The sequence below is a fragment of the Fusarium fujikuroi genome, chromosome FFUJ_chr01 (genome assembly GCF_900079805.1).
Source record: "Fusarium fujikuroi IMI 58289 draft genome, chromosome FFUJ_chr01".
Lineage (NCBI taxonomy): Eukaryota > Fungi > Ascomycota > Sordariomycetes > Hypocreales > Nectriaceae > Fusarium > Fusarium fujikuroi.
In genome coordinates this window covers 3,364,035-3,391,749 of record NC_036622.1, presented here as the reverse complement: position 1 = coordinate 3,391,749, position 27,715 = coordinate 3,364,035, and the positions used below count along the sequence as shown (strand labels likewise).

Sequence of the window (27,715 nt, the reverse complement as noted above, 5' to 3'; positions counted from 1 at the left end):
TGCGATACTTTATCAGAAAGAAGAAAGGAAAATAGGTTCTCTCGGAAAGACACTAGGTCTGCGAGGAGTAGTGAGTGTGATCAAGTGCGTGCCGCTATGTACATGCACCGAGATGTAGATAGTGAATGAGAGTGGTAGAGCGTTATGTGTGCTCAAAGCGATGGGTCTAACCTGGAAACGACTATTCGCTTATAAGGGGTACGTGTGCCAAGCACGATAGGGGTATCTTGGTAGCTCACAATGTGCATGCAGAACTTAAAGACGTCATCAGTTCATAAAAACTGCGGCTGCTCTACTGACGAGAGCGGTCACCGAGGTTCAACCAGCTCATATCTGATGACTGCGAGGCCATTGCGAGCTGAGGCTGCGTGCTTACTCCAGACGGGGGTGTCTGGGGCGGTGGGACCCGTGGAGACAAAGGTGCACCGAAGTAAAAGCTTGGGTTGTAAATGCTGCTAGTCGCTCGGTCTGTACCCCAGGGTTTGTCTTTATGATCAGGGTCCCATGTCTCGTTGACGCTTTCGGGGATGCCGCTGGAGTAGCCGGAGGATGCTTTTGAGATAGGGCGCTCGATTTTACCAGCTACTCCATCTCTGAAAGGGATGTTCTTATTGTATTCGGCGACGACAGGGCTTCCAGAATTGACTCGGTTCATCTCGGGACGAAATTCAAAGTTTAGAGGGGGCACAGTTGCTGAATCTTGCGTAACGCGGGGGTTTCGATGCGGGATCGCATCTGAGTAGTGTGAGTCACTGTCAGAGCCGACGGTGTTTCTCTTAGAAGAACCGAATCCTAGGATCTGAAGAGCACTACCGCCTGACCAGTATCGGTTCCAGCCTGAGCTCCTTCGCAAACCGTCCTGTGTTTCGAGGGGTCCATTCCGAGGTCGAGGCTCAGCAACAGTTGGATCAAAAGCCACTCCGCGAGTGTCTTGCCCTTGTAATACAGGATGTTGCATTTCCTGCAGGATTGGTTTGCCAATGGTAGATTTGAGTTGTTTGTGTTCAGTGCTGACGGAACTATGGTTGGTGCCGTTGCTCAACTTGCGAGACATACCAGGCTTGTTCTTGCCAGCACGGCCCATTAAAATCGCCATTGATGAGAATGATTCTTGCGACATGTTGGAGTGGTGACCGCGGAAGGGTGACACTGGGCCACCGCCAAGCCCCATGGGATCCTTCTCATCAGAGGGGAAATCGTGCCGGGGCTGCGTGTTCTCAGGCGATGGTTGTCGGGTCTTCTTACGGCGGCGCAAGAGCAACAGAATGACGATGAGCACAGCGATGAAGCCCAAGATCGTGCCCAGTGTGATACCCAATATGGCATTAGAACTAAGACCAGATTTGTCATCACTACTGGCACCGCCAACCGGCGCGATGTCACTGCTGGTAGCAGAGCCAGAATCAGAGATGGTCGCCGATGAGAATGCATCGTCGGTAGCTGTTGCCGTAGTCGACGTCACTGATGTCGATGACAGATCGCTGCTGACAGACTTGGTTTTTGTGGATGATTCAGTCGATGATGTCTTGGTGGTGCTGGTTCTGGTTTTGGTTCCGGTGGTAGATTCCGCAGAGAGAATCTTCTGTGACTCGTCACCTACGATGCTAGAGGCATCAAGCCAGGAGTTCTCCTTCATGTCAAAGAAGGCGAGAGGCTCGTCTTTGTTGCCACCGACAAACACAACTCTGCCATTCGAGTCCTGGGCCATCGAGTAATCGGAGCGTGCTGAGGTAGGAGCTAGTGTCGAGTTATATTCAGGCCAATCATTCAGGGACAGGTCACGCTTCACGTTTTGATCCACAGCATTTTGGCCAGGTGCGTTGTTGTCACCCCAAACAACATAGCGATGAACTTTGTTGGGACTGGCTGAGAGATCGAAAACATAAAGACTCTTGGAACCATCATCTCCCTGAATAATCATGGCTTTGCTGGAAGCCGCGACGGGCGTGGACAGTGTGATGCCTGTTGTTCTCCAACTTGTTGCGGCGTTGAAGAGTAAAACTTGCGTGTTCCAGTCACTACCACCAAGCAGGCAGACTTCGGCGTCGGACCAGGCCAAAAGAATGGGATTGACAGACGCGGCAGATCCCGCTGCGCTCTGGAGGATATATGGTCCCGAGGCGGTGAAGTATCGTGAGGTATCCGAAGGCGTTTCTCTGCCGTCCTGGCTGCCGCCAGAGACGACTATCTGGTCGGTATTCTTGATATAGGCAGCACCGTGGTGTTGTAGATTTCGGAAGGCTGTGTCGTCAATAGGCAGTGTCTCCCACTTCTTGTCGGCGAAAACGTATTTTTGCAGACCATTGTAGTCAGCTTGACCACCACTACCTCCGATGACGAACAGCGCTGCATCAGTTCCCACACAGGCTCCTCCGGTAACTTGTTCTCCCATCTTCAACTTCTTCCATTCTGCACCCTCCTCAAGTGGTAGCGATAAGAAAGCAGTTGGGGTAAAAACATAAAGGGTGTTGTCGTGGACAACAGAGCAACCATTGTCCAGTGAGGACGGCGGCTCAGGTAAACTCATCGCGAAAAAGATTCCCAGTCAATCACAATCTTGAGAACAAATTAATATGATTTCGATGGCATGATGGGTTCGAAAGTTGGTCAGTTGGCGTTCGCGTCGCAAATCAAAGGCCAAGTCAGAAGCGAGCAGTAGTCAAGGCTGTCAGAAAGGAAGTTCAATTCTTGGAAAGCCAAGAGAATGCACACGTCGCTGAAAGAGAAGTCGTCACGGGTAAGGTGTGACGACAATCTGATGAACCCGATGCCTGGGGAGAGCTGGCCGGATGCAGCAAGAAAGTGTTGGTGTCGAAAGGAGTGGAAAGGTGGCTGAGTTCTCAACACCACAGGTGCGAGATTGACAAAAGAAGACGCAGACGTGGAGGAAATCGCTGCGATCTACTTCAAAAGTCGAAGTGACAGTTGTATTGGAGGGCGACAGAGGAGGTGTTCGGTTCGGGAGGGTAGATGTCTGTCGTACGCTTGTTCGATATCGCTCTCTAGCCAAACGACGGGAATGCAAATCAAGCGTGCAATTTGGCGCTATAGGTAAAAGGAGGGAGTCCGACGATTGGCAGTGAACCTCGACGTGATCGTACCAGACGGTGTTGCGAGGCCTGGAATGGGTGTGGCAGAGACAAGCGCGGGAAAAAGAGCAGACAAAAGCAAAGCAAAGCAGATGATCCAGGAGAAATGAGAGAGAAGAGAGCAAATCGAGCGCTGGGGGACGAGACGTATGACACGAGCTCGTAGTGGAGAGCCGTGACTGGGGTGACCTTGTTCAAGGCGGAGTCTCAGAGACAGGTAAAAATGTCATGGATCTGAGTTGACGGACACAAATGAGCAGGGGTCTGAGGCTCGTGGTCCTGCAAGCAACCACTGAGTACGCCGCACCGCACCACACGAGCCATGAGCAATCTTGCTAGTACTTAACGTGGTATTAGGACGATGGCTCGGTGCACTTCCAGGGCGTGCTATCCGTCTGTGATTTGGCAATTGCTGATTCCAAGTTGTGATTTGTTGCGATTCTCCTGGTATCGTGAGCTTGGGCAGTGGCGGAGTTGAGACCAGAAGTGAGACGCCAGTCCAGCAGCCAGCGACGATCCATACAAAATCCAGTAACTGCAGGTACAGTGGGCCCCTTCCTTCCTCCCTCCACAAGAGGCTGGTAGACTGGTCTTCCCGCCCAGGGGTCAAGGCCTCTTATTGGTTGGTGCAACTCTTACCAAACGCTTCCTGACGCCCAGTGGCAGGGGTTCCTCACAGCCAATGCGACATACCATTGGTGGCATGGAATGCCCATTTCAGAGCCCTCCCGGCATTGTGAAATGTTACAGGGCAGCAATAGGTAGCACCCACTGGACTGCCTCCACTCGAATCAGGGGTACTTGCGAGGTCTGTTCTAAAAAGAGGCGCGCGGCCCGTGCATCTACCCTGGGCTTGAAGAGATTAAAATAGGGGCAACCACTTGAAGCTCACAAGTTCGTCACTATTGTCAGTCAAGCGAAGACGTTATAGGTTCGGGATGATATATAAACGTTAAGTGCTCCGTACTGAGTTATCAATATCAATACCATATAGTAGAAAAGTTGTTGGCATGGTATTCAGGTATCGCATCTGTAGGGACCTGGAGGCTTTACATAAGATATGCATGGCAGTAATGCAATGGATATCTCACATACTTGGTATGGTCAAGTATTAGGCAATTACTTGCGTAAGGTACAATGCCAGACCACACTCTCTAGAACTCGCACCCGTAGCAAGCCCGTTGGGTCGAAGACTAGAGGCCACCAGTAGAGATAAGCAAATACGAGAATTGAACTTCGTGTTGAATTGCTTGGGCTGTTTACACGTTTGTGTTGCGCTTCGTTCCTTTGTCACACAATACCACACACGTTGGGCTATGTGGATCGGAGTATCTGATGTTGAGAGTCAAAGGGTATCAGTGATAATGACGCCCATGATGGCCAGCCTGACCTGAATCTAATTTGGACAGACTCGCCCGTTTAATTGGCCATGTCTACTATGTCGCCAATTGTTGCAGCAAAAGTGCTCGCTGGGCTAGCTGGGATTCTAGGCTAAATCCACAAGTCTCGATATGAAACGCGCTATTGCGCACACAACCTGAAGACCCCAGTCCCCTATCGGGGCTAATAAGAGCTTGAATTCTTTTCACCTGCCCTTCTCGAATCACTCGCATGAACCTGCATGTAGGTAGGTATTTTCTCTCGTGTACGATTTTCAGCAAAAACGGCCTTAGCGTGAGCCGTTTGTGAACATACCTACTATAGATATGTATTGGAATTGGGACATACAAATCGGCGAGTAACTTATGAATTAATTGTTCATGCTCATTGTCCTTTCAGACGACGATTTATTCTAATGCATATACCCTGGTGATACCCCCGTATTATGATCTTGGTCTATTTTAAACGGATGGAAGAGCAGTATGTCGTCAGACTGAGCTAGTTGTCTACATATTTGGACATGGAAAATATCCATGCGTCTTCTGCTCGCTATAACACCGGTAACTTCTACTAACCTCCTCGCAGATAGGAAGGACTAAGTTAGAGGCGAAGGTGAATAATATTGCATTGATGCCTCTCTCTTTCTATAAGTTTAGTGGCTAATGCAATACCTTCCCATTTAAACATTGGTATACTGTATTACGAAATGAATTGTCGCCTGTAACGACTGTATATTTTGTACCAGTGAACGTGTCTAGCATTCCGGTGGGGCATAATTCACCAAGTCGTTTAGGATCATTGCAATGAAACTGTTAAATCTCAGGTATAGCCATGGGTTATCCTCATTAACGAATCGTAGACGGGGAGACCACTCAATGGTAGCGGTTACTCTTTGCAATGAGCAGGCTAGCCAGAAACACGAGTAATTCAGACATTATATAATCGAATAATTAAATAACTGCTGCCTGAAACCAATCGTCATGTACCCAATGGCATATAGGTTGATGCTACCCTATACTGCCTACGGGAAAACCAAAAACAACACTTAGGTAAGGTAGTTGTTAGTTTATTCTTAATGTACTAGGTAGAAAGTGTATACGTACATTATAATTATTCGTTGCTCGACTAGGTAGGTTACTAGGGCTATTCAATCGCGATACTTCCTCCATAACTTGTCACGCATCAGAGCACGATTGCAGCCGAAAACTGACCCATGATACAATTGTTACATCTCATTCCCGACACTTTATACTCCACAGTAAAGAGAATATATAGCGTCTTCAATCTGTGACGGTATTTCATTATATTTATGCAAACTGCCTGCCTCTCCCCACCAAAAAGAAGTCCTCCTGGACCCGAATCTCAAATAGTATCGCCTATAACCATTTATGATACAAATATCCGCATGGACCAATCAACTCCAACAGTGCTGCAAACCATCGCTGTTAATCTAATTTCTACCCACTCCTTTTGATATACCCGTCCATTCTCTCCCCAATCTTGTGAGAACCCTAAACACATTGCGTGCTTCCGTATCGTCCTGCCGTAGTTGGGTCCACAGCCTCGATGCTGGGCCAGCCATCCTATGAGCCAACCATCGTAGCAAAAGCCTCAGCTGGAAGTTGTGACTGGAGCTTGTTAGTCTTCCGTACCCGTTATCATGATAAATGAGACCCATACCTTCTTCTCGTTAAATATCACCAAAGCCTGGTCAAATTCCCAATTCACTTGGGTAAGACACATCTCGGAGTACTGGGGTGTCATGCCCGTTTGTTTGCATAACTCGGTGATCATTGCTTGGTGTTGATCGGCTGGTGCCGTAGTAGGAATTAAGACAGGCGCCGCGAACACGTTGGGGAGTAGACTATATGTTCGAAGCGACAGCATGTCGCTAACGACTCGGATAACCCCCTTCCCTGGCTTTCCGGGCCCAAGGACGAACGTACGGGAGAAGCTTCGCTTTCCCGTCGCATTGGTGTTAGGGTCTTGCTCCTCGAACTCACCGTGCACTGCCACTATCAAGCCATCGACGCCTCCGGAGCTCTGACCGCTGGGGTCGACAAGTCCCTGCAAAGGATGGCAATCCATGATGTACTTGTTGATCTCCACTTTGATATCGGGGTGTCGAGTGAGGGGAAGGGTCTTCCAAGCATCCTGAATGCTAGCAGCACCACGGAAGAGTCGTTGGATGCGAGGGTTCGGCATGGTGATTTTAGTCAGATTCCGCGATAGCTTGATATACGAAGCCCAAGACATGGGTGCAGCAGCGTTGGGATCCGGAGCTGCTCGTGTGTCAACCGATATAGAAAATCGACTGTCTTCGTCGTATAACCTTGACGCGAGGCCAGGGCGATCGCTGTCATATGCCGCAAAAAATTCCAAGAGGAAGTTTTCGCCAATACCACCGACATCCCTGAAATCAGGACCGTTCTGGGGAATTGGCTTCGGTCTAAGGGCAGCCTCCTGCTCAGCAATCTGCTCCGGGGTGCGTAGTTGGGTACCGTTGATGTTCTGCAACCTGGGAAACCATTCCAGAAGGGTTGATGGGTAGCTCGGATCTGTGGTTTCGATGGGATTCCCTGTCATGAACAGGGTTTCGAGGTATTTGAACTTGCCCTTCCATGGTTGGAGTGCTTGCATTGAAGCCACCTGGTTGCCACTCATGTCGAGATTCTTCAAACGAGGAAAAGTTGTAGCAACGACTTCCACTTGGCCAACATCATCGATATTATTGTTTGCCAGACTGATACTCTCGATTGCATCTTGTTTCTCCTTATCCGTCTTAAAAAGACTTTCGCAGACAGCCATGAGCCCCCTGAATGTCTTCAGAGCACGTTCTCGACTCTCAAACATGCCCAAAGTGACGAGGTTTGCGTCTGAAGCAAGGGCATCAAGATTGAGAAGCTTGTTGGCGCCAAGGTACCGAGAACTTAGAATTTCCTGAAGTTTGGTACGAAGCTCTAGAGTAGTCTTGGACTCGATTGCCGTGCCCCTGTCCGGGACCTCGTCCACTTCGATGACCTCCAAAGGCGCACCAGCAAACGTAAACGTGTTGAGCTTGATTAATTCGGAAGCATCCTCCCCACTCGCTCCTATGTAGACGTAGTCACCGACTGTATGGTGCTACAGTGAGTTAGCAGGCGTTGTTGAATAGCATCAGCTGAGGTGCGGGGGTGTATAATTATATAGCAGGATGCATGGTAGATCGATAAATAGTTCTCCGAATCTCGCAAGCCGAGTCGAATATTCCGCACCTGGAGCCCTGTCAATGACGATACATACCTTTTTGATGGCGACTTTTCGCTTTGATCCAGTTCGGAATGAACCAGCTTTTCTCTCCATAAAGCCAAGGAGGTCGTTGACACCTCCTCCAGCATTGCTAGCTGCTTTGCTTTCTTTCAAACCACCGACTCGTAGAACCGTCAGGCCTGTCATGTCTTGGGATCGAGTCTTGGGACCCTTGCCAGAGGAAGCACTTGAAATGCGAGAGGCAAGGGAAGCGGCGGTGCCGTTGCTCAAATGCTTCAGCACATTTTGAGCATTTTTGGACGGGCCGCCACGTGTTGAAGTTCGAGTACTGGACCGAGTAGGTTTGATGTCGGCAGTGGTAGTCTTCTTAGCACGTCGACCGGCACTGTCCATATCCAAATCGCCATCGCCATCAACACGACCAGCCTTGCGCTTCTGAATCCCACCTCTGGAGGTGGTAGCTGGCTTGCGCGTATTGCGAGTCTCGCGTGCGCTGGTATTCTGACGACCTCGAGGCGCCATAGTGGTAGGTAGTGGTTCGAGATAGTGATAGTAGATGTTTTTTGTCTTGTGCTTTTCTTTTTTTGTAGTCTTGCTCGTAGTTTTGTGGTTTCTGCTCCTCCGCTATTTTGTGTGTGGTTTTTATTTGTAGCGTGGTATCAGAAGCGCAAATTGTTGCAGTTGTGAATTTGTGGGAGCCGTTTGGTGATCTCACAACCTCAAATGCCGAACGCTGATCGAGTTCGTGGTTGAGGAAAGGGACCAGAGCTAGTCAGAGATGCAGCAGATGATAATCCAAGCCTCGAGCCGTCAAGCGCAATTCCTTCAGATGGTGATCGCAGCCTGATATGGTCTGCACCAATGCAGGGATAAGCGTGCGTAGGTCGGTCGAGATTCGTGCGACTGTGTATCGTATTGAGTTGAAACGAACAAGACGCGACGATTCGCTGGGGTTGTCTCTGTCGGCGTGAGAGTGAGAGCCGAAGATTTATGACGAAGCTTTGCGCAAGCTCCGCGATGTTTGTGATGCGGAGACGAGGCAATACGTGAGGAAAAAGGAAAAATGTTGTAGAAGACAAAGAAGTTCTCTTCGCGAAGCAAGCTGTGACGTTTTACAAAGGCCCCACTAACCCTGGCGAGCATAAAGGCACTCGACCAGGCAGCCTCACTACCTGATTTGGCCTAATTAGGTGGGTAGCGGTTGACTTACCAGAAAGTTGAACAGCGTAAAATCGGAACCTGAATGGAAAACAAGGATCACTACTAGGTAGTTACCTACATCCAGGTAGATTACCTTAGTAGGTACCATACGAAGACACTGGGTACCTATATGCTTTGGTTCACATGTAAATAGCAAAAAGTAAGTGCTTCTGAAGGAAGTACGAGAAAGGCTTTGCGTACACCTTTTGGCTTTCTAAATGCTGCGCATTGATGGCCTGATGATGTATTTTTAGCTAGCCAACCTACCAGGTACCTGCTAACTTTACAGTTGAATATTGGACCTGAATTAAGACATCGTCAAAGCTGGAAAGATCCTACCTTACTTCGTACATACCTCAGATATGTCTTGAATCACGTGATATCGCGTTTTTGCTCAGCGCGACCTGGAAATCGGCAACGCGCCCTTGCCTTCGTTACCTAGCTAAATCAGTCACCTGCATGTGCCTGGTTTTTGTCACGGAACAACTATCACAGGGGAAAAAACAGCCTCATCGCCCAGAATGTTTTAATTATTGATTCAAACCACTGCATACCCGAGAAGCCGCGCGTCACTACACTTATTCGCCACGATGGACAGTGATGAGTTCGACGATGACATCGCTGATGAGGACTTCATTACCGCTCTTGATCAAGTCTCGTCTTCTATGAACGGACAAGGCAACACAAAACCTTCACATGCAGTAGTATCGCGACCCTCGAATAAGCCAAACTCTGCAGCTGTGGCAGCTTTGGAATTGGAGGATCTCCCCTCAGATGCATTCTCATCCCCAGAGCCACAGTCGAGATCGAATGTGTCCGTAGCAGCCTCGGCTGGTCCAGCCCCTCGAACAGGGCTCAATCGAACAAGTTCCGGAAACTGGCGTCAGACAACCCTTTTTGGCGGCTCGCTATCAAGCGATGGCCCGCACACTTCACAGCCCGCAGCAGCGACAAGAGTGTTCCGCGCCGATCTTCCTCGAGAAGAACCAACTCACCATGAAGTTGACACTGAGGCAATGCAGACATGGGTTTATCCCACCAACTTAGGCGCTATTCGAAACTACCAATTCAGTATCGTTAAAAATAGTTTGTTTAACAACACGCTAGTAGCATTGCCAACTGGCCTTGGGAAAACTTTTATTGCTGCAACCGTCATGCTCAACTTCTATCGATGGACCAAGAAAGCCAAGCTAGTATTCGTCGCTCCAACAAAGCCCCTTGTGGCACAGCAAGTCGATGCTTGCTACAATATTGCGGGTATCCCCCGGTCTGAAACAACACTGTTGACGGGCGATATCCCTCCAGCTCTCCGTGTTGATGAGTGGGAATCACGTCGAGTCTTTTTTATGACCCCCCAGACGCTACTAAATGATATATCACACGGATATGCCGATCCGAAATCCATAGCTTTATTGGTCATCGATGAGGCACATCGCGCGGTTGGAGAGTATGCGTATGCCAAGGTCACAAAACTCATTCGACGATTCTCCAAGAGCTTCCGAGTACTAGCATTGACTGCCACACCTGGCTCAAAAATCGAGACAGTCCAAGAAGTCATTGACAACCTAGGCATATCTCATTGCGAAATACGCACAGAAGACTCAATAGACATTCGTCAGTATGTTCATCAGAGGAATATCGAACAGGTTGTCCTTGATCCGTCCGACGAAATGATCCTAGTCAGCGAACTTTTCACCAAGGCCCTGAAACCGATGACGGATAAGCTGAGCTCGCAAAATATATGGTTTGGACGAAGCCCGATGGCTATCACAGCATACGGATTGATGCAATCCCAAAGAGAATGGTTCGCTTCTCGAGGAAGGCATGCGAACCAGGGCGTGCAACACATGATGCGAGCTGTCTTCAGCGTTCTTACCAGTATCGCACACTCGATAAAATTGCTAAACTTCCACGGTATTAAGCCTTTCTATGACAATCTTGTGGACTTGCGTAGCGAACAGGAAGGCAAAGGAGAAAAGGGTTCCAAGTACAAGCGCCAACTGATTCAGGATTCTAATTTTCAGGAGATGATGGATAAAATTTCCAAATGGCTTCGTACGGAAGGGTTCGTGGGACATCCCAAACTCACAGCCTTGGCTGATACAGTGTTGAATCACTTCATGGATCAGAGTGAGAATTCGGCTACTCGTGTAATCGTGTTCAGTGAATACCGAGATTCTGCTGAAGATATTGTGCGCATGCTGAATAAACATCAGCCTCTTATCAAGGCCAGTGTCTTTGTTGGACAGGCTGACGGCAAGCGAGGAGAAGGCATGAAACAAGCACAGCAAATTGAGGCAATCAATAGGTTCAAGAGGGGTGATTTTAACGTGCTCGTTGCTACCTCGATCGGAGAAGAAGGACTGGACATCGGACAGGTCGATCTAATCGTATGCTATGATTCTTCGGCATCACCAATTCGAATGCTGCAACGAATGGGAAGAACTGGCCGAAAACGAGCGGGTAACATCGTGCTGCTACTCATGCGTGGCAAGGAAGAGGATCAATTTGCCAAATCCAAAGACAACTACGAAAAGATGCAAACATTGATTTGCGAGGGAAGTCGGTTCAATTTTCGATTTGATCTCTCGACACGAATCGTTCCGAGAGGGGTTGTACCCGAGGTGGACAAACGACACGTTGACATTCCTATCGAAAACACGCAGGACCAGTCATTGCCGGAGCCGAAGAAGCGTCGAGCACCAGCAGGAAAGAAGAAGCCACCGAAAAAGTTCCATATGCCTGACGGAGTTGAGACAGGATTTCAGAGTGTGGCGAGCTTGTTAAAGATTGGTGGGAAAGCAAAACAACAAAGCAACAAACACAACCCGGAGCTGGGTGACCTCGCCACATTGCCAGAACTCAGCAAGGTATTGCTCGATGATGAAGAGCTTAAGGAGCTCAACCGAGCATACCGCAACTTGCCGTTCAATCATAGCATAATTGAGGAGACAGATATGCCCGATATGACAGCGCACCCAGAACTGCAGAGGCAGCTCAGGCCAGTATTTAAGCTAAAGCATGGGATACGCACCAAACGGTTTGTCAAGTTGTGGCATAAGATGGCACATGATCCAGAAAGCTTGGTTTTGCCGTGTCGATACCAAGATAGGAGTAACTACTTGGAAATACCAGTACACGCCTTTGCTGGATCTGGATCTGAAACCGAACCAGCAGACGAAACACCAACAACGAAAGCGAAAGGAATGGGAGCGAAGGCGCCAGTCACGAAGAAACAAAATAGAAAGCCACCTTCAAAGGCGCAACCTCGTGCGAAAAGAAGGAGATTGTCATCCGATTTAGCACCACAAACATTTGCTGTTGGCTCCATGGTGGATGAGGGCCTTTTTGAAGAGGATGATGAAGATGATGACGAAGATGAAGAGGACGAGGTCATACCTAGAGGCCGTGGGCGACCAAAACGAAGCAGCAAGTCTGGATCGAAAGGGAAGCGAAGGCCTCGGCAGAAGCAAGGTGGGCTGAACAGCGACGAAGTCGGTGATGATTGTGAACGCGACAGCGATATGATTGAGACTGATGGATCCGACAACGGCGAAGATCTTCTGGACTTCATCGTTTCTGATAATCATCCGATGTCGAGTGGGAGGGAGCCCGTTTCTCTACGAACAAGCTCCCCACCCGCTTCATCAACATCCACTCCGGAGTGTGCCCATGGTAAATCAACAAAGCCATTCTATGTGCCGACTCAATTCCCAGGTACGCAGGAGAGTGATGATATTCCAGACCTCGGAGAAGTCCTGAAGATGACTGGGAAGCAACGAGCCCAGGATTTTTCCGACGACGATGTTGCTGTAAGACGCACAGCACGTGGACGGCGAGCTGTTGTGGATGAGAGCGACAGTGATTGATTCGTACGATGGCCTGCCGAAGAATTTTGGGGAATTGGCAACGAGAGAAGTCACTAGAAGAGGCGCATCATGATGTAATGACAAATGATACATAAGCTATATAGACTATCTGAAAGAGTAATTGATGGATGGGCGAATCGCAGTAAGGATGTCATTGTTTCATGTCTTTATCCTGATCGTGTCAATACCTTACGAACCACTCACTGGTGCAGATCCTGTGTGTTGGTCAGCCGTGTGTCTATATATATGATGATCGAACATAAAATGTGACAACATCTCGAAACTTCAGAAACCCAGTTTATAAGCACCACCGCCCCCGACGCATCTGCCAGGCTCACCGACCGCCCGCTCGCTCATGATTGTCTCCGCGTGCAAACACGCGCGAGAGCGGCGCACAGCAGAGATGAAGAGAAGAGCATCTTGTTGGGAGCTTAGCTGGCAAATACATATGCCGAGAGCAGTCTAAGACGGCTCTTCCTATGAGAAATGGAGGGTTTGAAAAAAGGAGCTCATCATGCGAGATTGTACAGGAAACAAGTGCGGTGTAACTTACAGGAGTAAATGTGGCTGTCATACTTTTTGTTAGGAGTAGAAAGAAGAAAATGAAGAAATTGCAGAATCACGAACTAGAGTTTTCTGCGCCGACAGTGGAGAAGCAATTCTCTAAGCGACGTGGTCCACTTTAACGTTAGACGCGGAGGCGCCAACCTCAAACGCGTGCTTTCTATCGTACTCCGTAGTCACAACCTATAGCACCCAGAGACTGGGGGAAAAAAGAAGCTCCGAAGAGGCTTGTGAAGATCCGCCCTTGACAAGAGATAAAAACTACTGTACTAACCTCCATATCACTTATAACAGTATGAGGCTCACAGTACCTACCTTAGTTTGTAAGAAGGCCTAGCCTTACTGGTATTACCCCTCGTGACCCCACTCACACAAACGGGCGGCTACTGGCCACGCCGGGGAAAGGATAATCCAGCAGGGGCCTGGTAGGCTATTCGTACCTAACTATCCCTACCCATTCATTAATCACATCATTACTTGCTACTAATCTATCCCCCACCCAGGGATATCTTGCTTATCCATTAACATCGCCGAGAGAATAATTACCATTGGCAAAGAAGCAAGCTATTAGCCATGACTGCGACAGGAACGAGCGTTTCGGTCCTCAAGTTTGTAGGCACCGTCTCGCTGGGCTTACTGACGGTACGTTCAGATTCTACCATTGACCCTAGCGGCTTGTGCATCAAGTGATGTCACAGGATTCTATCCAATCCACGCTCGCAAATACCTTTGTCTTTGGCCTCGTGCAATCATGTTGTGCTATATTGTTGTGCCTCGTTGTATGCTGCTTCGCATACCATCGAGTTCCTACCAATCTTTACTAATCTTTGTCTTCCATGGATAGGGTGTCTCTTATTCTATCACCTCTCTCGCCCTCCCCGTCCTGCTCCGACTTCCCTCTTCTAGCTCCGCTTCCCACGGTCTCACCTCTCTGAACGCTGTTCTCAAGACACCCATCCTCGCCCTCACTTCTCTCGCCTCCGCGCCCTTCCTCATCAGCTTTGCTCTCGCTCCTCGATCGTCTCGCCACCCTTACCTTCTCTATACAGGTCTCCTCGCCACCCTCTCATCCGTCGCTCCCCTTCTCATCCCCGCGCCTGCTACCCGACATGTTGCATCATCGGCGCCTCGGCAATCCTCAAGAGCTAAAATGGAGGCTAGCTACGAGGTTTTAGGCGACGCTCACAGCGAGCCTGCCAGTGAGGAAGATATTGATATCAACGGCGAGGGGGTGAGAGTGGAGGTGGAGGGCCTCGTCCAGAGCTACATCGCAAGAACAGCCTTCTCTGCTCTGGGGTTCACCATGGCAGTTATTGGAATCTGGGGTGATGGTGCACCTCAGGCAATTGTCTATGTCTCATAGGAGAGTTTGACACACTTTTGCGATTTGTTTTACAAGTTGACAGAGATAAGCTAAACATAATGGCGTTCTCATTTTCTTTTACGAATGATATTTCATGACTAGTTGGGACCATCTCGCATCAGCAATTCATTCTCGTCTCCGAATGTGAAAAAAAGAAAACCAAACATGGTAGCCGTATAACAAGTAAATGAATCCCAAAGCCCTCAAAAGTCAAACCGCAAGCTTGGTGAGTATCGATTGAAGAATCGATGCATAGCTGAGAGGAAATCAAATCCTTTGCCTTGATGGCCACAACATAGAGATACCACCTCAATATGGTAATTCATAGATATCGGAACTTTCATCGGAACCGGAAGAATGACCGTAATCAGAGCCTGACGAACTCTTATTTGAGCCATGGCGTCGCTTCATCTCCCAGGCCTGAGACAGGCGAGACTTCATCTCCTGGACCGCAAAATCAACCGTCGTGCCGGACTCCTTTTCATCGGGATCGACTTCATCGTCATCAACCCGAGCTTGAACGCTGAAATATCTTGACGCTGAGTACTTCTCACCCAATCTCTTAGCAACATCATTAGCTTCATTCAAGCTCACCAACCGGCGTTTCCCGGGATGCTGCTTCATTGTGGTGCAGCAGAGGTCCCATAAAACGAGATCGATGCTTCGAGATTCGAGCCTTCTGCTTGAACGGTTCTTCTCAACGCCCATGGACGCCAAAATCAGAGGAACTTCCTGTGGTTTGTAGGTGTCACTGAGCCCCAGACTTTCGAGCGACCTCCTCTGCTCTGCTGAATGAGCGTCCATAGTGGCTTCCTGGATAAACTCCTCCGAGTTCTTTCGCAAGGTTTCTTGGACGCGGTTTCGGTCTTGAATGCTGGGCTTGTCAGACATGGTAAACTTCTGGCCAGTGAGTTTGTCATGCGCGAGCTCAGCAGGAGTCCGGCCGACGGCGTTCTCCCGGTAGACAAGACTGGGCTTGAATTCTATCAAGACGCGAACAGCGGCAATCATGCCAGCCATAATCGCCGTGTGAAGGCACGTGTCCCCTGCACCGTTGAGCATCTCAAGTTCTTCGCCCTTAGAATACTTGAGAAGGAGCTTGAGCATCAGGACCGATTCCTTCTCTTGGCCAATGTATGGCTTAGCATACCCTGAGATGTTATATCTGCGGTAACTGTTGTGGTTGTTGGTACCAAACGTCATCCCTGAAATTTGGGAAATCCAAGCGTGTACGGGGGTAGTGCCGTTCTCATTGAGGTTCTTTCGCTGGAGGAAAAGATGACTACAAAGGCCTGAGTCCAAGAGATCCAGCAGCTCACGAAGCTGATATGCCTTGGGATTGCGTTCGATTGCTGCATGGAGGATGTTTTCACCCCTTTGGTTCCGAGTCGACTGATCCGCATTGGCTGCCAGCAAGATTTTGACAGCGTCGATTCTTCCAAGTCGGCAAGCTACCATCAGCGGTGTGTCACCCTCAGAGTTTTTCTTCTCGATGAAATCTGGGCAAGCTTCAACAAGATACTCAAGCAGCTCGTTAGCATTGTCTCCAGGATGCGCCAAAACCGCGCAATGAATCACGAGATCATCTGTCCACAAAGTCAGTACTGTTTGCAAAGCTTTTGGTTGAAGTGCTTACTATCGGCCCCAAGCCACTTGGAGATTGCGCGGTCGAATCCGCCAGGACTCTCCTTCAAATGCTTGAATCTTGAGTCCTCCTTGGAGGCCTTGGACTTGGCAAACTCGCCATACAACCTATGCGGGGCATCTCCAAGGAAGAGTTCGACGCTCTCCACACTACCACCCAGAGCAGCATGGAGAAGAGGCGGCGTCCTCAGTCCGCTGCTCTTGATAACCATACCACGTCCAGCATTTGCCCAATCCTTTCTGTGAAGAGTTAGTGGTGATTAAATAAGACGATAGACGCTACTTCATACCTTTTCCTGCCGTAGACGGTCAGTCCCTGGTAATATCGCGGCTTTCGCTTCAGCTCGACACCGCTCTTCTTGACGAGATGATCAAGTGGTATGCCTGCCCCAGTCCGTTTGATCACTAGGGCGAGCAGTTGAGTCTTCCCGTGCTCAACTGCCCACTTGAAATCCGACTGGGGGAAGGTAAAGCCGCAGGTCGAGCCTTCGTCCTCTTGATCAGCGTCATCGCCTTCAAATTTCTGACCTGAATAGTGTTGTGCCAAATCTAAAAGGAGCTTGAGGCCAGTCGTATCGTTGGTGTCGAACGTGTGGACGAACAAACTCCTCTTCTGATATCGGTACACGACCTCCCCCTTCTCAACCAACCAGCTTGGAACCGATTCGCATAAGATCTGGAGGGGTTTGGTATGAGACTCCACCTCCATAGAAACATGCCCAATATCGTCGATGGTGAACTTGTCCTGTACCTTCTCAGACACTATTCGTGGTTCGTTCTCGCTGCAGCTATCAGCGCCATCGGAATCAGACTCATACTCCTCGTCTTCGTTGCCAGCCTCCATTCTGAAGCGGACCTTATCCTTTTTGGGCGGAGACCATTGTGCCTTGACGATTTCAAGTAAAGCCCTTGCTAGGTCATGGTGTCCTCGATGGAAGGCTACCGAGAAAGGAGTGTTGCCCATGTTATCCGAGACAGCGATCTTGAGCGGTGGTTGATCCTTTTCGGCACCCCAGGCTTGAAGGGAGAGCTCCTTGACCTTCTCAATGTCTCCCGCCCATGCAGCCTCCATTCTGTTCCCATTAGATAAGTCAATGAAAAGCGATCTGGATGTACTTACAGCTCAATGTAACCATCTCTTCTCTTTTCCGTCATATCACGGTCATTGTTGAATGAGAAGTGAAACTCGAAAGGCTTGATGGCCTTTTCCTCGTCCTTGGTTCGGCTACTTGTGCTTGAGGGGTTGTTCCTCAGATTCGTCTTAATGTCAGGATGCAACTCATCGAAGGTTTTCCCACCTCGGCGTATGAGTTCTTCTTCAAGAGCTTGGAAACCTGCTGACAGCTCCTTGATCGCGTCCAGTTTTTCGGGAACTCCTTTGGACTCTGGATTCTTCTTGATATCCTCCTCATATCGCTTGAGACGAGACGCGAACGACCTCCTTTGACTCCCCACTTGCTCTGAAACAACCCAATGAGAGTAACTTCCAGGAGTGAAGTGGCCCAGGAATTCATCCATCCCTGGGGTTTCTCTTGGTTTCACAGGTCCGGCCGTTTCAACCTTGAATCCACGAAGACGCTTCAGCGACTTTTGGACCAGGTCTAAAGCTGATTGACCCTTGTTCCAGTTTCTCTGATACTCATTGAAGATTAGCCGATGTGTCTCTGTATTCAGTGAATTTGGGTCAGCGCCGCTTTCAAGAAGTTTGATTGCGACATCTGTACGACCAGATCGGATGGCGGTGATCAATGGCTGTTCCACGGTCTCCTTATACATCTTCTGGTTGGCCTCCAGATTGCCCAGGCGTCCAGACATGTCGGAGACCTTGGCGGACTTCAACCAATTATCGAAGTCGATGTGAGCTGCAGCACCAGCAGTGAGTAGTTTCAACACCAAAGCAACATCACCACTCTGAACTGCAGTGTTGATCGGAGCAATAGTCTCTGCGTTCCAATAACTTCCATCGCAGACCATGTGATTGATAGCTGCCTTTATGCCCATCTTGTCGTTATCCAGGAGCGTATCGATGAGTTCCACCTCTCCAGATTCAACAAATCTATGGAAAGCAGTGCATCCTTTTGAATCAGCTTGGGCAGATGTGGCGCCGAGTCGCATGAGGAGATTTGCCATCGATTTGGCCTTATCAGTAGGCAGTGTTAAGGCCAGAACCAGTGTCAGAATCACACGACTGTCGCCACGTTCCGCAAGAGACTTGACGGGCAGAATCGAATCGGTCCCGTACTGCGTAATATTTGTCAGTAGAAACTCCTTGAAATCTGGATTAGGGGGTCAAATTGATTTCACTTACGTCACAAAGAACCCTGACAGCGTCCTCATTGCCTTCTGCGATGGCAAGATGAAGAGGAGAACACTGGAGGTCCCATGCTAAGGCGTCGACATTGAAGAAATCCGGCTCGTCTTGTGACTCTTCGGGAACAAGATCCTCAGCATTCTCTGCCTCAACTTGCTTAATATTGACAAAAGATCCAGTAGTCATAGATGCGGCATCGGCATCTGTTGTCTCGTCATCAACCATCTCGCCATCGGATTCTCCATCGGGATCTGATGCAACGTCCTTGTCATGAACCCCGTCATTGTTGCCAGTACTGGCCTTCTTTGCTGCTCGGCGCTTCTTGTCCTGTCGTTCCTCTTCAGCCTCTTCGTTTTCGATTGACTTCTCCATCAAGATTTTGATAATCTCCACATCGCCTCGTGAAGCAGCGAGGTGCAGGGCATTCCTGCCGTCCGCCAGTCGTGAAGTTAGCCGTGCACCGCGCTCAACAAGACACTTAATGACCTCTGGCGTAGATGTCATTACGGCGAGGTGGAGAGGTGTTCTGCCGGTATAATCTCTCTTGTTGGGGTCGGCATCTTCCTGGCTTAGCCAGTTTGATACGTCGTCAACGTCGCCATCGACAATTGACTGGCAAAGCCTGGTAACGTTACCCACATACGCCATATCAGTCCAGTCTTGCTCAGTCAGAGGGTTGAAAGAACCAATTTGCTGTCGGCCAGGGTCATCGATCAAAAAGGAGACTTTGCCTTTGATATAAATCTCAGCCTCCTTCTCTGCAACCTCCTTTTCCTGGTCCGTAACAGCCTCTGGGCAGCAGCCACAGCAGTCTTCGATCACGTCTTCTACACGCCCAAAGAATGCAGGATGGCGATGAAGGTAAACCTCTCGATCATCAGGCTGGTTCCATTCTGCATTGAGAAGAAGATCGCGCGTATAACAGAGTTTCTCGATCCGCTTGGCATTAAAGTGCTGCCCATAAGGCACAGTGAAGGTATGATAGTTACTGACGTCCTCTTCAGACAGCCAATCAGCAATTTCATCCTCATGGTAGTCCTTGATGTTGCCATGGAGGACCTGGTGGGATCTATAAACCCTGGGCCGGCCTCGCTCCTCACGTCTCTTGTCCAGATAAGTATCTCGAGCTGTGGTGGTTGGAAGTCGTTCAAGGACAAGGAGACGAGCCAAGCCTAGAGTTCTTCTGAAACTCCTTTCGAAGATGGTTGGATCGATCTGGTTTCGATCTAGCTCTGGCCAGTAGACCTCAAAGTTTCTGTGTGAATACTTTGACAGTCGATTCTCGTAAGAAGGACTTCGACGAGTAAGATCAATGTGGTTGATTTGCGTGATGAAGCTACCAAGAGCCCGGGGAGTCACATATACCTGACTCCTGTTAGACAAAGCCAAAAACTCCGGATCCCCTTGCTAAGACAATTTGTTCTCATGATGAATGCTGACTTACCTGAGTTCCATCGTATGCTCCACCTGCAGCGTCAATGTCAAAGCCAGTGAGGATTTCACTGACAGATTTGTAGACGCGGAGAACAATCTAGGATACAATCAGTCATCATTATGGTAGGCGTGAGGCAGTGTGGCGTTCTGTACCTGAATGTGCCGAACAGGATATTGGCTAGCAATTGTAATTGCGTATTTTGTTCTCACAACTGTTACCTCGTTCAAAAGAGCATCTTTGATTGCCTGTTCAATCTGTTTGATCTTGTCGATAGCCTGATCGTGATTGAGCCCATACAGAAAGAGATCAACATCGGAAGCAGGGCAGAACTTCTCGTGGTAATACTCTCGAAGTTTTCGCTTGGTGGTGTTGAACTCTTTAGGGACAGGCAGGAGACAGTTGACGACTGAAGAACCAGCAGCCACAACGTTCGACCAGTCTAAGTCAGCCAGTGATGATTCTGAGAAGATGTTAAAGTTCTTCTGGAACTCTTCGATGTTTGCAACCGTCGCAGGGGATTCATGAGCACGACGCTTGTCATCTGGAAGAGCCATTATGTACTTTGACTTTTCCTCGTCAGACTCTGCGTCCAGATTGCGTGCGCGAGTGGTGATGAACTTGGTGTTCTCAGTGAAGAGGGGAACCACATTGAGATAGGGGTCACGGAGGATTGGGTTCTGGCGATCTTGCGCATATATAGATCGCAAGTTTGCCTCATACTCGCGGTATGGCTTCATGATGTCGGTGATCTTTATGTCTTTGTGGTTAAAGATGTACTTCGCCAACTCCGAATGAGGAGCAGGGAGTTTTGGGAGGCTGTCCATTTTAGTTGGGGATCGGGAATTCCGGGCGAAGAAGAAAAAGAGATTGAAGGATGGAGTGGGAAATAGGGAAGAAGAAAAGAAGGAAGCTGAGGCTGTACAGGAGAGGAAAAAATACAGAGATGCGAAGTACTGAGCTCGTTCAATTTAGGTGACCCAGAGTGATCTTGTTATAGTAATCAGGCGAAAATGATATCAAGCTATTGGCACTCAGAGAAAGAACTACTCAACAAGAGAGGACTTCTCAACAGTTTTATATTGGTAGGTACATATAAATGGAACTTGCTCAACTGTCAACCCCTCCTCTTTGACCTGACCAGCTGAAGCCATCCCTACCGCCATCAATAGAATTCTACCCCACTACCCTAAGGCTAAATATCAGTGAGGTTAGACCGCGTCCCACAACGCGTGTTGGTGGCAGCTTCCTGGGGTACAGGGGTATGTGCTGCCTAAAATGGCGAGCAATCAACACGCGAAAGCTCGTGATCTTGACCAAAGAGACCCACTGATGCCTGGCTTGGAAGGCAGCATCTGCTTAATGAGATGATCGTTATCACATTCAATGGTTTGGTCGCGGCGAGACAGCGTGAATTGGAAATATTTCTCACCAGGCGTCACGAAATGGCCGGCGATGGACTGTTTGGGATTCTAGTCAGGCAGAAGACCCCTAAATTCCACTCGAGTCGAAACTGACGGTTGATCAGTTAGCTAAGAGCTTGACTAAATACAGACTATTTTAGTAGGTGTAAGCCAATTGATGGAATATGATAAATTATACGATCTCGTGAAGACTTGTACCAAATTATGAAACATCCATCTGTTGTCTTCCGGTATCTTCATTTGGATAAACAACCATCCTATTCTGTTCGTCCATGTAGCTTGAATAATACCTACATACCTCTGCGATTGAGTTGCAATCAATGGTACAGTACGAAGTATAAAACTGCAATTGCCCCATGGCATGCTTCGATATTTGGTGGTAACAACTAAGACTACCTTATGCCATAGAAATGAATAAAAAGGGAGCCATTCAGAGGCTAAATACCTACCGCTACAATAGCACATCTCACTCTAGATTTGAAATCATACTGCAAAGTGTAGGTTGGCAGTAAATTACGAGAACAGTGAATCACGTGCTCTCGCACCTCCCACTTTAGTTCCAAACGCGTGACGCGCTAGAGCGGGACAGCCACCTCCGAACCCTAGGCCATGATAACAAGCAGAGCTTTTCCAGTTCAATCGTTTTACCACGACTCGAAACATCACAATAGACTAACTACTCGATGTTTCTGACAAAGGCAGCTGAAAGACGCTCCGACATCATAGTGTCGGCTTCATGACTCGCAACAACCTTGCCGAGCATTTGTCCTGGCTGTTGAACGATCAAGCCTGCTCCAGGCCTGTAACGCCATCTTTTCCAGTCTGTAGCGACTCTTCTCAGATTACCCTGCCTCAATCTCAACACACAAGCTCGCAAACACGACCAAACAAGAGGACTACTACATCTGACCACCCTGAAGTCGCTACTCGAGGAGGAAGCGACGCGTCGGGTACATCCAATGGACGGGCTGGATTGGGTCCAACATCGCGGCAGACGGACCAGGTGATATTCGACGACGAGGAAGACGTCATGGGACGCCTTGCGCTCAGCTCAAAAACCAAGAAACCCAGTCTTGTTTCGAAACCACAGCAATGCCCTGCGCCTTTAACTGTCACTCCGGACATTTCAACCCAGCGAGATGTTACTCTCAAACGATCGAATGAGCCGCCACCAAAAAAGATACAAGCTCCAGTATCAGTTTCAGCCCGACAGCCCACGAGTAGTCCCGACTTCCCAAAGCTCAAGGCTGGCGGTATTGATTATATGGACTTGACCGACGATACTTTTGCCTCTTCCGATTCATTGTCTTTCGGTAGTGACGTGAAGCTATGGCGCGAAGACTATGCAACTCGACCAGAACCCGAGCCGGCCGTGTCAAGCGGTAGGAAGAGGAAGAGCAATGAGATTTCCAAAGAGGAATTTAGCGATTTCGGTGATCTACCGGACGTCTACGAGCTTTTAGGCACCGAACCTCCACCTCCAAGCCCGACCCGGTCCGCTCGACGCAAGAATGGTCTGTCTAGTGCTCGAACTCGTCAAATCCGCGACATCCCATCGATCAGCGAGGAAGACCATGTTATGCTGTCGCCTTCAGCTCGGGTTCGCAGCCAGTTTGTCGGCGAAGAGAGGACAGCCCCCTTAAATGAGTCCAACCAGGACCTGGAAGGTTCTTCAAACCTCTTGAAGGCACCCGCAAGCTCTGGTAACACCAAGTCACCACTTCGAGCACCATCGCTACCGCCACATACAATACCTACAGGGGATGAGCTAGTTATCCCCGACTCTGATGACGAGTTTCTTACACCGCCGTCTCATAATGACTCTGTCACTATTTTGAAGTCTTCAGCGGTTGGAAGCGATAGCGTTGAGTCGCCGGATCCCAAGCCCCCTATATCTGCTGTCAAAATTGATCTCCATACGACCTCCCAACGTCAAATTTCGTCTGGCTCAACTATCACTGGCGAGCCAACAAGCACAACAAACAGCTCACAGTCTAATAGGCTGATAACTGGTGATGCTCCTCACGAGTCATGTGGTGAAGTCTTTTTTCTCTCCAGCCAAGAACCCGTTCTCCTCAAACAATTGGCTTCCGACTCAAATGCCCTGGCCAATTGGGCGGAGTTTCTCGATAGACTCATTCAAGAAAATGGAAAGAAGTTTTCGCAGGCAATAAACGAAAGATGGTCGAAACCGCAACGTGCAGAGGTCAAGGCTGAGAAGGAGCGTCTGAAGCGGCAACGATCTGCTATCGCGGAACTCGCTGGCCCAGTCGAAGAATACAGAATCCTCGGCGAGAAACGAGAGAGTCTGGCTCAGCAGATCGCTCAAGCCTATGAGGAGAGTCTCGATACAGATGAGGACGAGGTTCGGTTAGATGATCTTACGGATGAAATCCAAGAAGTTGAGGATGGCCTCCTTAAAAGCATTCGGGATGCTAGGCTCGATGTTGGTGGGTTTCTTGCTACCACTAACACCTTACATCCTGGTCCAGCCCCTACACCAGTTGTCGTACTAGGTACTCAACCCGTCTTCCAAAACAATGTCAATATGTCGATGGCTTCACGAGATGCCATCCCAGCCAGCGAAACGGGCACTCAAGTGGTTCATCAGACTCAGTTACCCAAAACAAACGCCTGGAACCCCCCAGCCTCTAGAATTGAAGCATCGCAAGGGCTGAGCGTTCTTTCACAGGAGGATACCGACCCTTCTGCACTATTCCCAAGAGATCCTACAAGAGTATCAGGAGCGCCTTATCAACAGGGTCGGATACTTAAGTCTAGGCCAGTAAGCCCCATCCCTGTGGATGCAGAGTTTGATATCAGTGACGAAGAGCCATCGGATTCGGAAGACATTCAGTCTCGTATCCAGGCCCGGCCCCCGAACATCTTCGCGCATCTGAGTAGCAGTAGCCGACGGACGCCACAGGCGACACATCACCGAGCGGGCGATGAATTCAGTGATTTCAGCGACGATGAGGAGATGCTCGCTTTTGCACAGGACTACGAGATCCGTCAATCTCTGGCACCCGAATCGCAAGACCAGAGGAAGATTTTTTCAGAGACGTCGGGCAATGCGTCAGCAGCGGCAAAGTCACGAGCGGTATCAAACAAGTCGCTACCCTTGATGGCTACCGAAGCGATCCCTGCCCAGCTGATGAAGTACTCATGGTCATCCGAAGTCCAGAGGATGCTTAAAGATCGATTCAGAATGAAGGGTTTCCGTTGCAACCAGCTTGAGGCAATCAATGCTACGCTTGGTGGCCAAGATGCCTTTGTACTAATGCCGACGGGCGGTGGCAAGTCACTGTGCTACCAACTGCCGGCTGTTGTCAAGACTGGAAAAACTCGTGGTGTGACAATTGTTGTGTCGCCATTGCTCAGCTTGATGCAAGATCAGGTTGATCATATGAAAGCTCTGGGGATACAGGCCGTTGCATTCAATGGAGAGTGCTCAGCTGAATACAAGAGGCAAGTCATGAGTGCTTTCAATGAGAAAAGCCCGGAACATTTTCTGGAACTATTATATGTTACCCCGGAGATGGTGAGCAAAAATGTCAACTTCAACAACGGGCTGGAAACGCTTCATCGAAAAGGGAAATTCGCACGTCTGGTGATCGATGAGGCACACTGCGTCAGTCAATGGGGCCACGATTTCCGCCCAGACTATAAGATACTTGGTCAGGTACGTCAAAAGTACCCAGGAGTGCCTGTCATGGCCCTTACAGCTACCGCGACCAAGAATGTCATTGTCGATATCAGGCACAACCTTGGAATGGACAACTGCCAGATTTTCTCTCAAAGCTTCAACCGTCCGAATCTGTACTACGAAGTCCGGCCGAAGACAACAAACGAGAAGGTTATGGACGCAATTTCTTCTCTTATACATTCCAGATATGCAAATCAGAGTGGAATTGTCTATACAATCTCACGAAAGAACGCTGAAAAGGTTGCTGAAAGCCTCTCGAATAAAGGTATAACGGCGAGGTTTTATCATGCAGGTTGCGATCCTCAGGAAAAGGTCGAGGTTCAGAATTCCTGGCAGAGAGGACAGGTTAAAGTTGTGGTTGCTACAATCGCATTTGGAATGGGCATTGACAAGCCTGATGTGAGGTTTGTTATACACCATGGTCTTCCAAAGAGCTTGGAAGGCTATTATCAGGAGACTGGCCGCGCAGGCAGAGACGGCAATCCTTCTGACTGCATTCTTTTCTACGGAAAGGCGGACATAAGAGTCCTGAAGAAGCTGATTGCGGATGGAGATGGTAGCCATGATCAAAAAGAACGCCAAATGTCTATGCTGAATAGGGTTACGGCTTTTTGTGACAACAAATCTGATTGTCGAAGAACTGAAATCCTTCGCTATTTCGGGGAAGACTTTTCTGCAACACAATGCAGAAAAAGCTGCGACAACTGCAAGGCTGGGTTGACTTTCGAGCAACAGGACTTTTCTGAATATGCCGTTGCTGCCATCAAAGTTGTCCAAGCCCAGAACCGCATCACGGCAGTGCAATGCTCTGACATCCTCTTGGGGAAAAAGTACCCCACAAATGAAGCAGAACTTTCTGACGAGTGGCATGGCATGGCAAAGGGCCTTAAGAAACATGAGCTGATCCGAGTCATCGACAAGTTATCGGCTGAAAAGGCTTTCAATGAGGATAACCAGGTTGGTCGCCATGGCATGGCGATTCAATATCTGCGTCTCGGACCAACATATCGATCGTTCCTCTCGGGTCAACGTAGGTTGATGCTGTCGATTCAGGTGCCGGAGCCTGGTGCAGCCAAGAAAACCCCCAAGTCTCGCTCCAAGAAAGGCAGCAAGGCATCGGCCGAGGAAGAAGCCTCGAACATGCCCTCCACGTACGTTTCTTCGCCTGTCGGCCGGCAGAAAAAGAAGTCGCGGACGACCGAGACTAATCGTGGGAACACTGGGCAAACATCATACTCGTGGGAGGATGCAGGCTTTGTAATGGACGATGATGATGACTATGACGACGCCTTTGATAATCTCCCCCAACATCGGCCGGCGAAGCCACCCTCTCGTACTTCCGGGCCGCCGATATTGGTCGATACCGACATGGGAAGCCTGGATGAAATACACCGAGACATGGTTGAAAGTTTTGTGAGGGAAGCAAAACAAACAGAGGAGAAGATTCGCAACCAGAAAAGCTTGCGAAGGCCTTTGTTTACCGACAAGGACTTCCGACTCATGGCTATTCACTGGACTACCTCCCCCGAGAAGATGCGGAGGATCCCAGGCATCGACCCCGACAAAGTCAACGACTACGGCCCCCGGATCCTCCGCATTTTGCAGAAACACTACAATCACTATCGAGAAGCCATGGATCCTCGGAGTGGTGGCCGAGATCAGGACGTGGTGGACCTTATCAGCTCGGAAGTCGAGATGGATGATGAGGCCCTTGAGGATGAAGACGGCGAGGATTCGCACTACTTCAACGGCAGCTCAAGGCCCGATGTGCAGGCATTTCACAGCAGGCTTCAGACCCTTGGCAGCACACAAACTCAGGCCAAGCCGCGAGCGTCTAGCAAGAGCAGCGGAGGTACGAAGAAGTACGCAGGAGGGAAAAGATACCCCAGCAAGAAACCTACAAGTGGCGTGACAAAACGCAGAAGTACTGGTGCCAGCTCCAGCCGTAAAGCTAGCGGCTCGTCGACAGCAGGCAGAACCTCCGGCGCAGCCCCAAAGACGCTCAAGAAGAGCGGTATAGGGTTGATGCCCATGTAAAGCAGAGATCAAGTGCAGCTTTCTTTTTGATTCACGAACCCGACACTATTAGAGCATGGATATGTGGATACGGATACAATTGGCAGGGAAGAAGTGGAGGATGGATGATGAACATTTCAATGACATGCATGGGCTTTGATCATACCCCTTTCCCACGAAACTTTGAAGAATCGAGACTCCAAACATTAGGTGGATGACAGTGATTTTTGAGCGGGCGGGAGTTGATGGTGTTTCTTCTGCATGGGCGGCGATTGGGGGCCTCAACTCGTTTCGATTTTATACACCGCACAACCCTCGGCGTTTCTGGGATGCACGCATAAACAAGGAGCTTTGCATTAGTCTAGGCCTGCTTTTATACATTGAGGTAGCTAAGTAAGGCACCTGTGCCATGGCATGGACGAAAATAAAGCCTGATTGTCACAAAACATGCACATGACAAAGTGAAAA

The 27,715-nt window shown here is 49.3% G+C and overlaps 6 protein-coding genes; 3 read left to right on the top strand and 3 right to left on the bottom strand.

The window, feature by feature from the left end:
- Positions 1–292: 292 nt before the first annotated feature.
- Positions 293–2,527, bottom strand: FFUJ_01062 (uncharacterized protein; the record flags this gene model as incomplete). Its single annotated transcript, XM_023568119.1, has 1 exon — positions 293–2,527. The coding sequence occupies one exon, from the start codon at positions 2,525–2,527 to the stop codon at positions 293–295; it is 2,235 nt and encodes a 744-aa protein (XP_023424472.1).
- A 3,525-nt stretch (positions 2,528–6,052) lies between these two features.
- Positions 6,053–8,240, bottom strand: FFUJ_01063 (related to mRNA export factor MEX67; the record flags this gene model as incomplete). XM_023568108.1 has 3 exons in its annotated part: positions 6,053–6,097; positions 6,150–7,592; positions 7,752–8,240. 3 exons carry the CDS (start codon positions 8,238–8,240, stop codon positions 6,053–6,055), a joined length of 1,977 nt encoding a protein of 658 aa, XP_023424471.1.
- Positions 8,241–9,508: 1,268 nt separating this feature from the next.
- FFUJ_01064 (related to RNA helicase MPH1) lies at positions 9,509–12,787 on the top strand (the record flags this gene model as incomplete). The annotated part of the gene is made up of 1 exon (XM_023568097.1): positions 9,509–12,787. One exon carries the CDS (start codon positions 9,509–9,511, stop codon positions 12,785–12,787), a length of 3,279 nt encoding a protein of 1,092 aa, XP_023424470.1.
- Positions 12,788–13,924: 1,137 nt separating this feature from the next.
- Positions 13,925–14,714, top strand: FFUJ_01065 (uncharacterized protein; the record flags this gene model as incomplete). XM_023568086.1 has 2 exons in its annotated part: positions 13,925–13,993; positions 14,196–14,714. 2 exons carry the CDS (start codon positions 13,925–13,927, stop codon positions 14,712–14,714), a joined length of 588 nt encoding a protein of 195 aa, XP_023424469.1.
- A 309-nt stretch (positions 14,715–15,023) lies between these two features.
- FFUJ_01066 (related to ankyrin repeat protein) lies at positions 15,024–20,928 on the bottom strand (the record flags this gene model as incomplete). XM_023568074.1 has 7 exons in its annotated part: positions 15,024–16,300; positions 16,351–16,598; positions 16,649–17,431; positions 17,479–18,599; positions 18,667–20,034; positions 20,114–20,200; positions 20,257–20,928. 7 exons carry the CDS (start codon positions 20,926–20,928, stop codon positions 15,024–15,026), a joined length of 5,556 nt encoding a protein of 1,851 aa, XP_023424468.1.
- A 1,333-nt stretch (positions 20,929–22,261) lies between these two features.
- On the top strand, positions 22,262–27,268 carry FFUJ_01067 (QDE3-like protein; the record flags this gene model as incomplete). Its single annotated transcript, XM_023568063.1, has 1 exon — positions 22,262–27,268. The coding sequence occupies one exon, from the start codon at positions 22,262–22,264 to the stop codon at positions 27,266–27,268; it is 5,007 nt and encodes a 1,668-aa protein (XP_023424467.1).
- Positions 27,269–27,715: the final 447 nt, after the last annotated feature.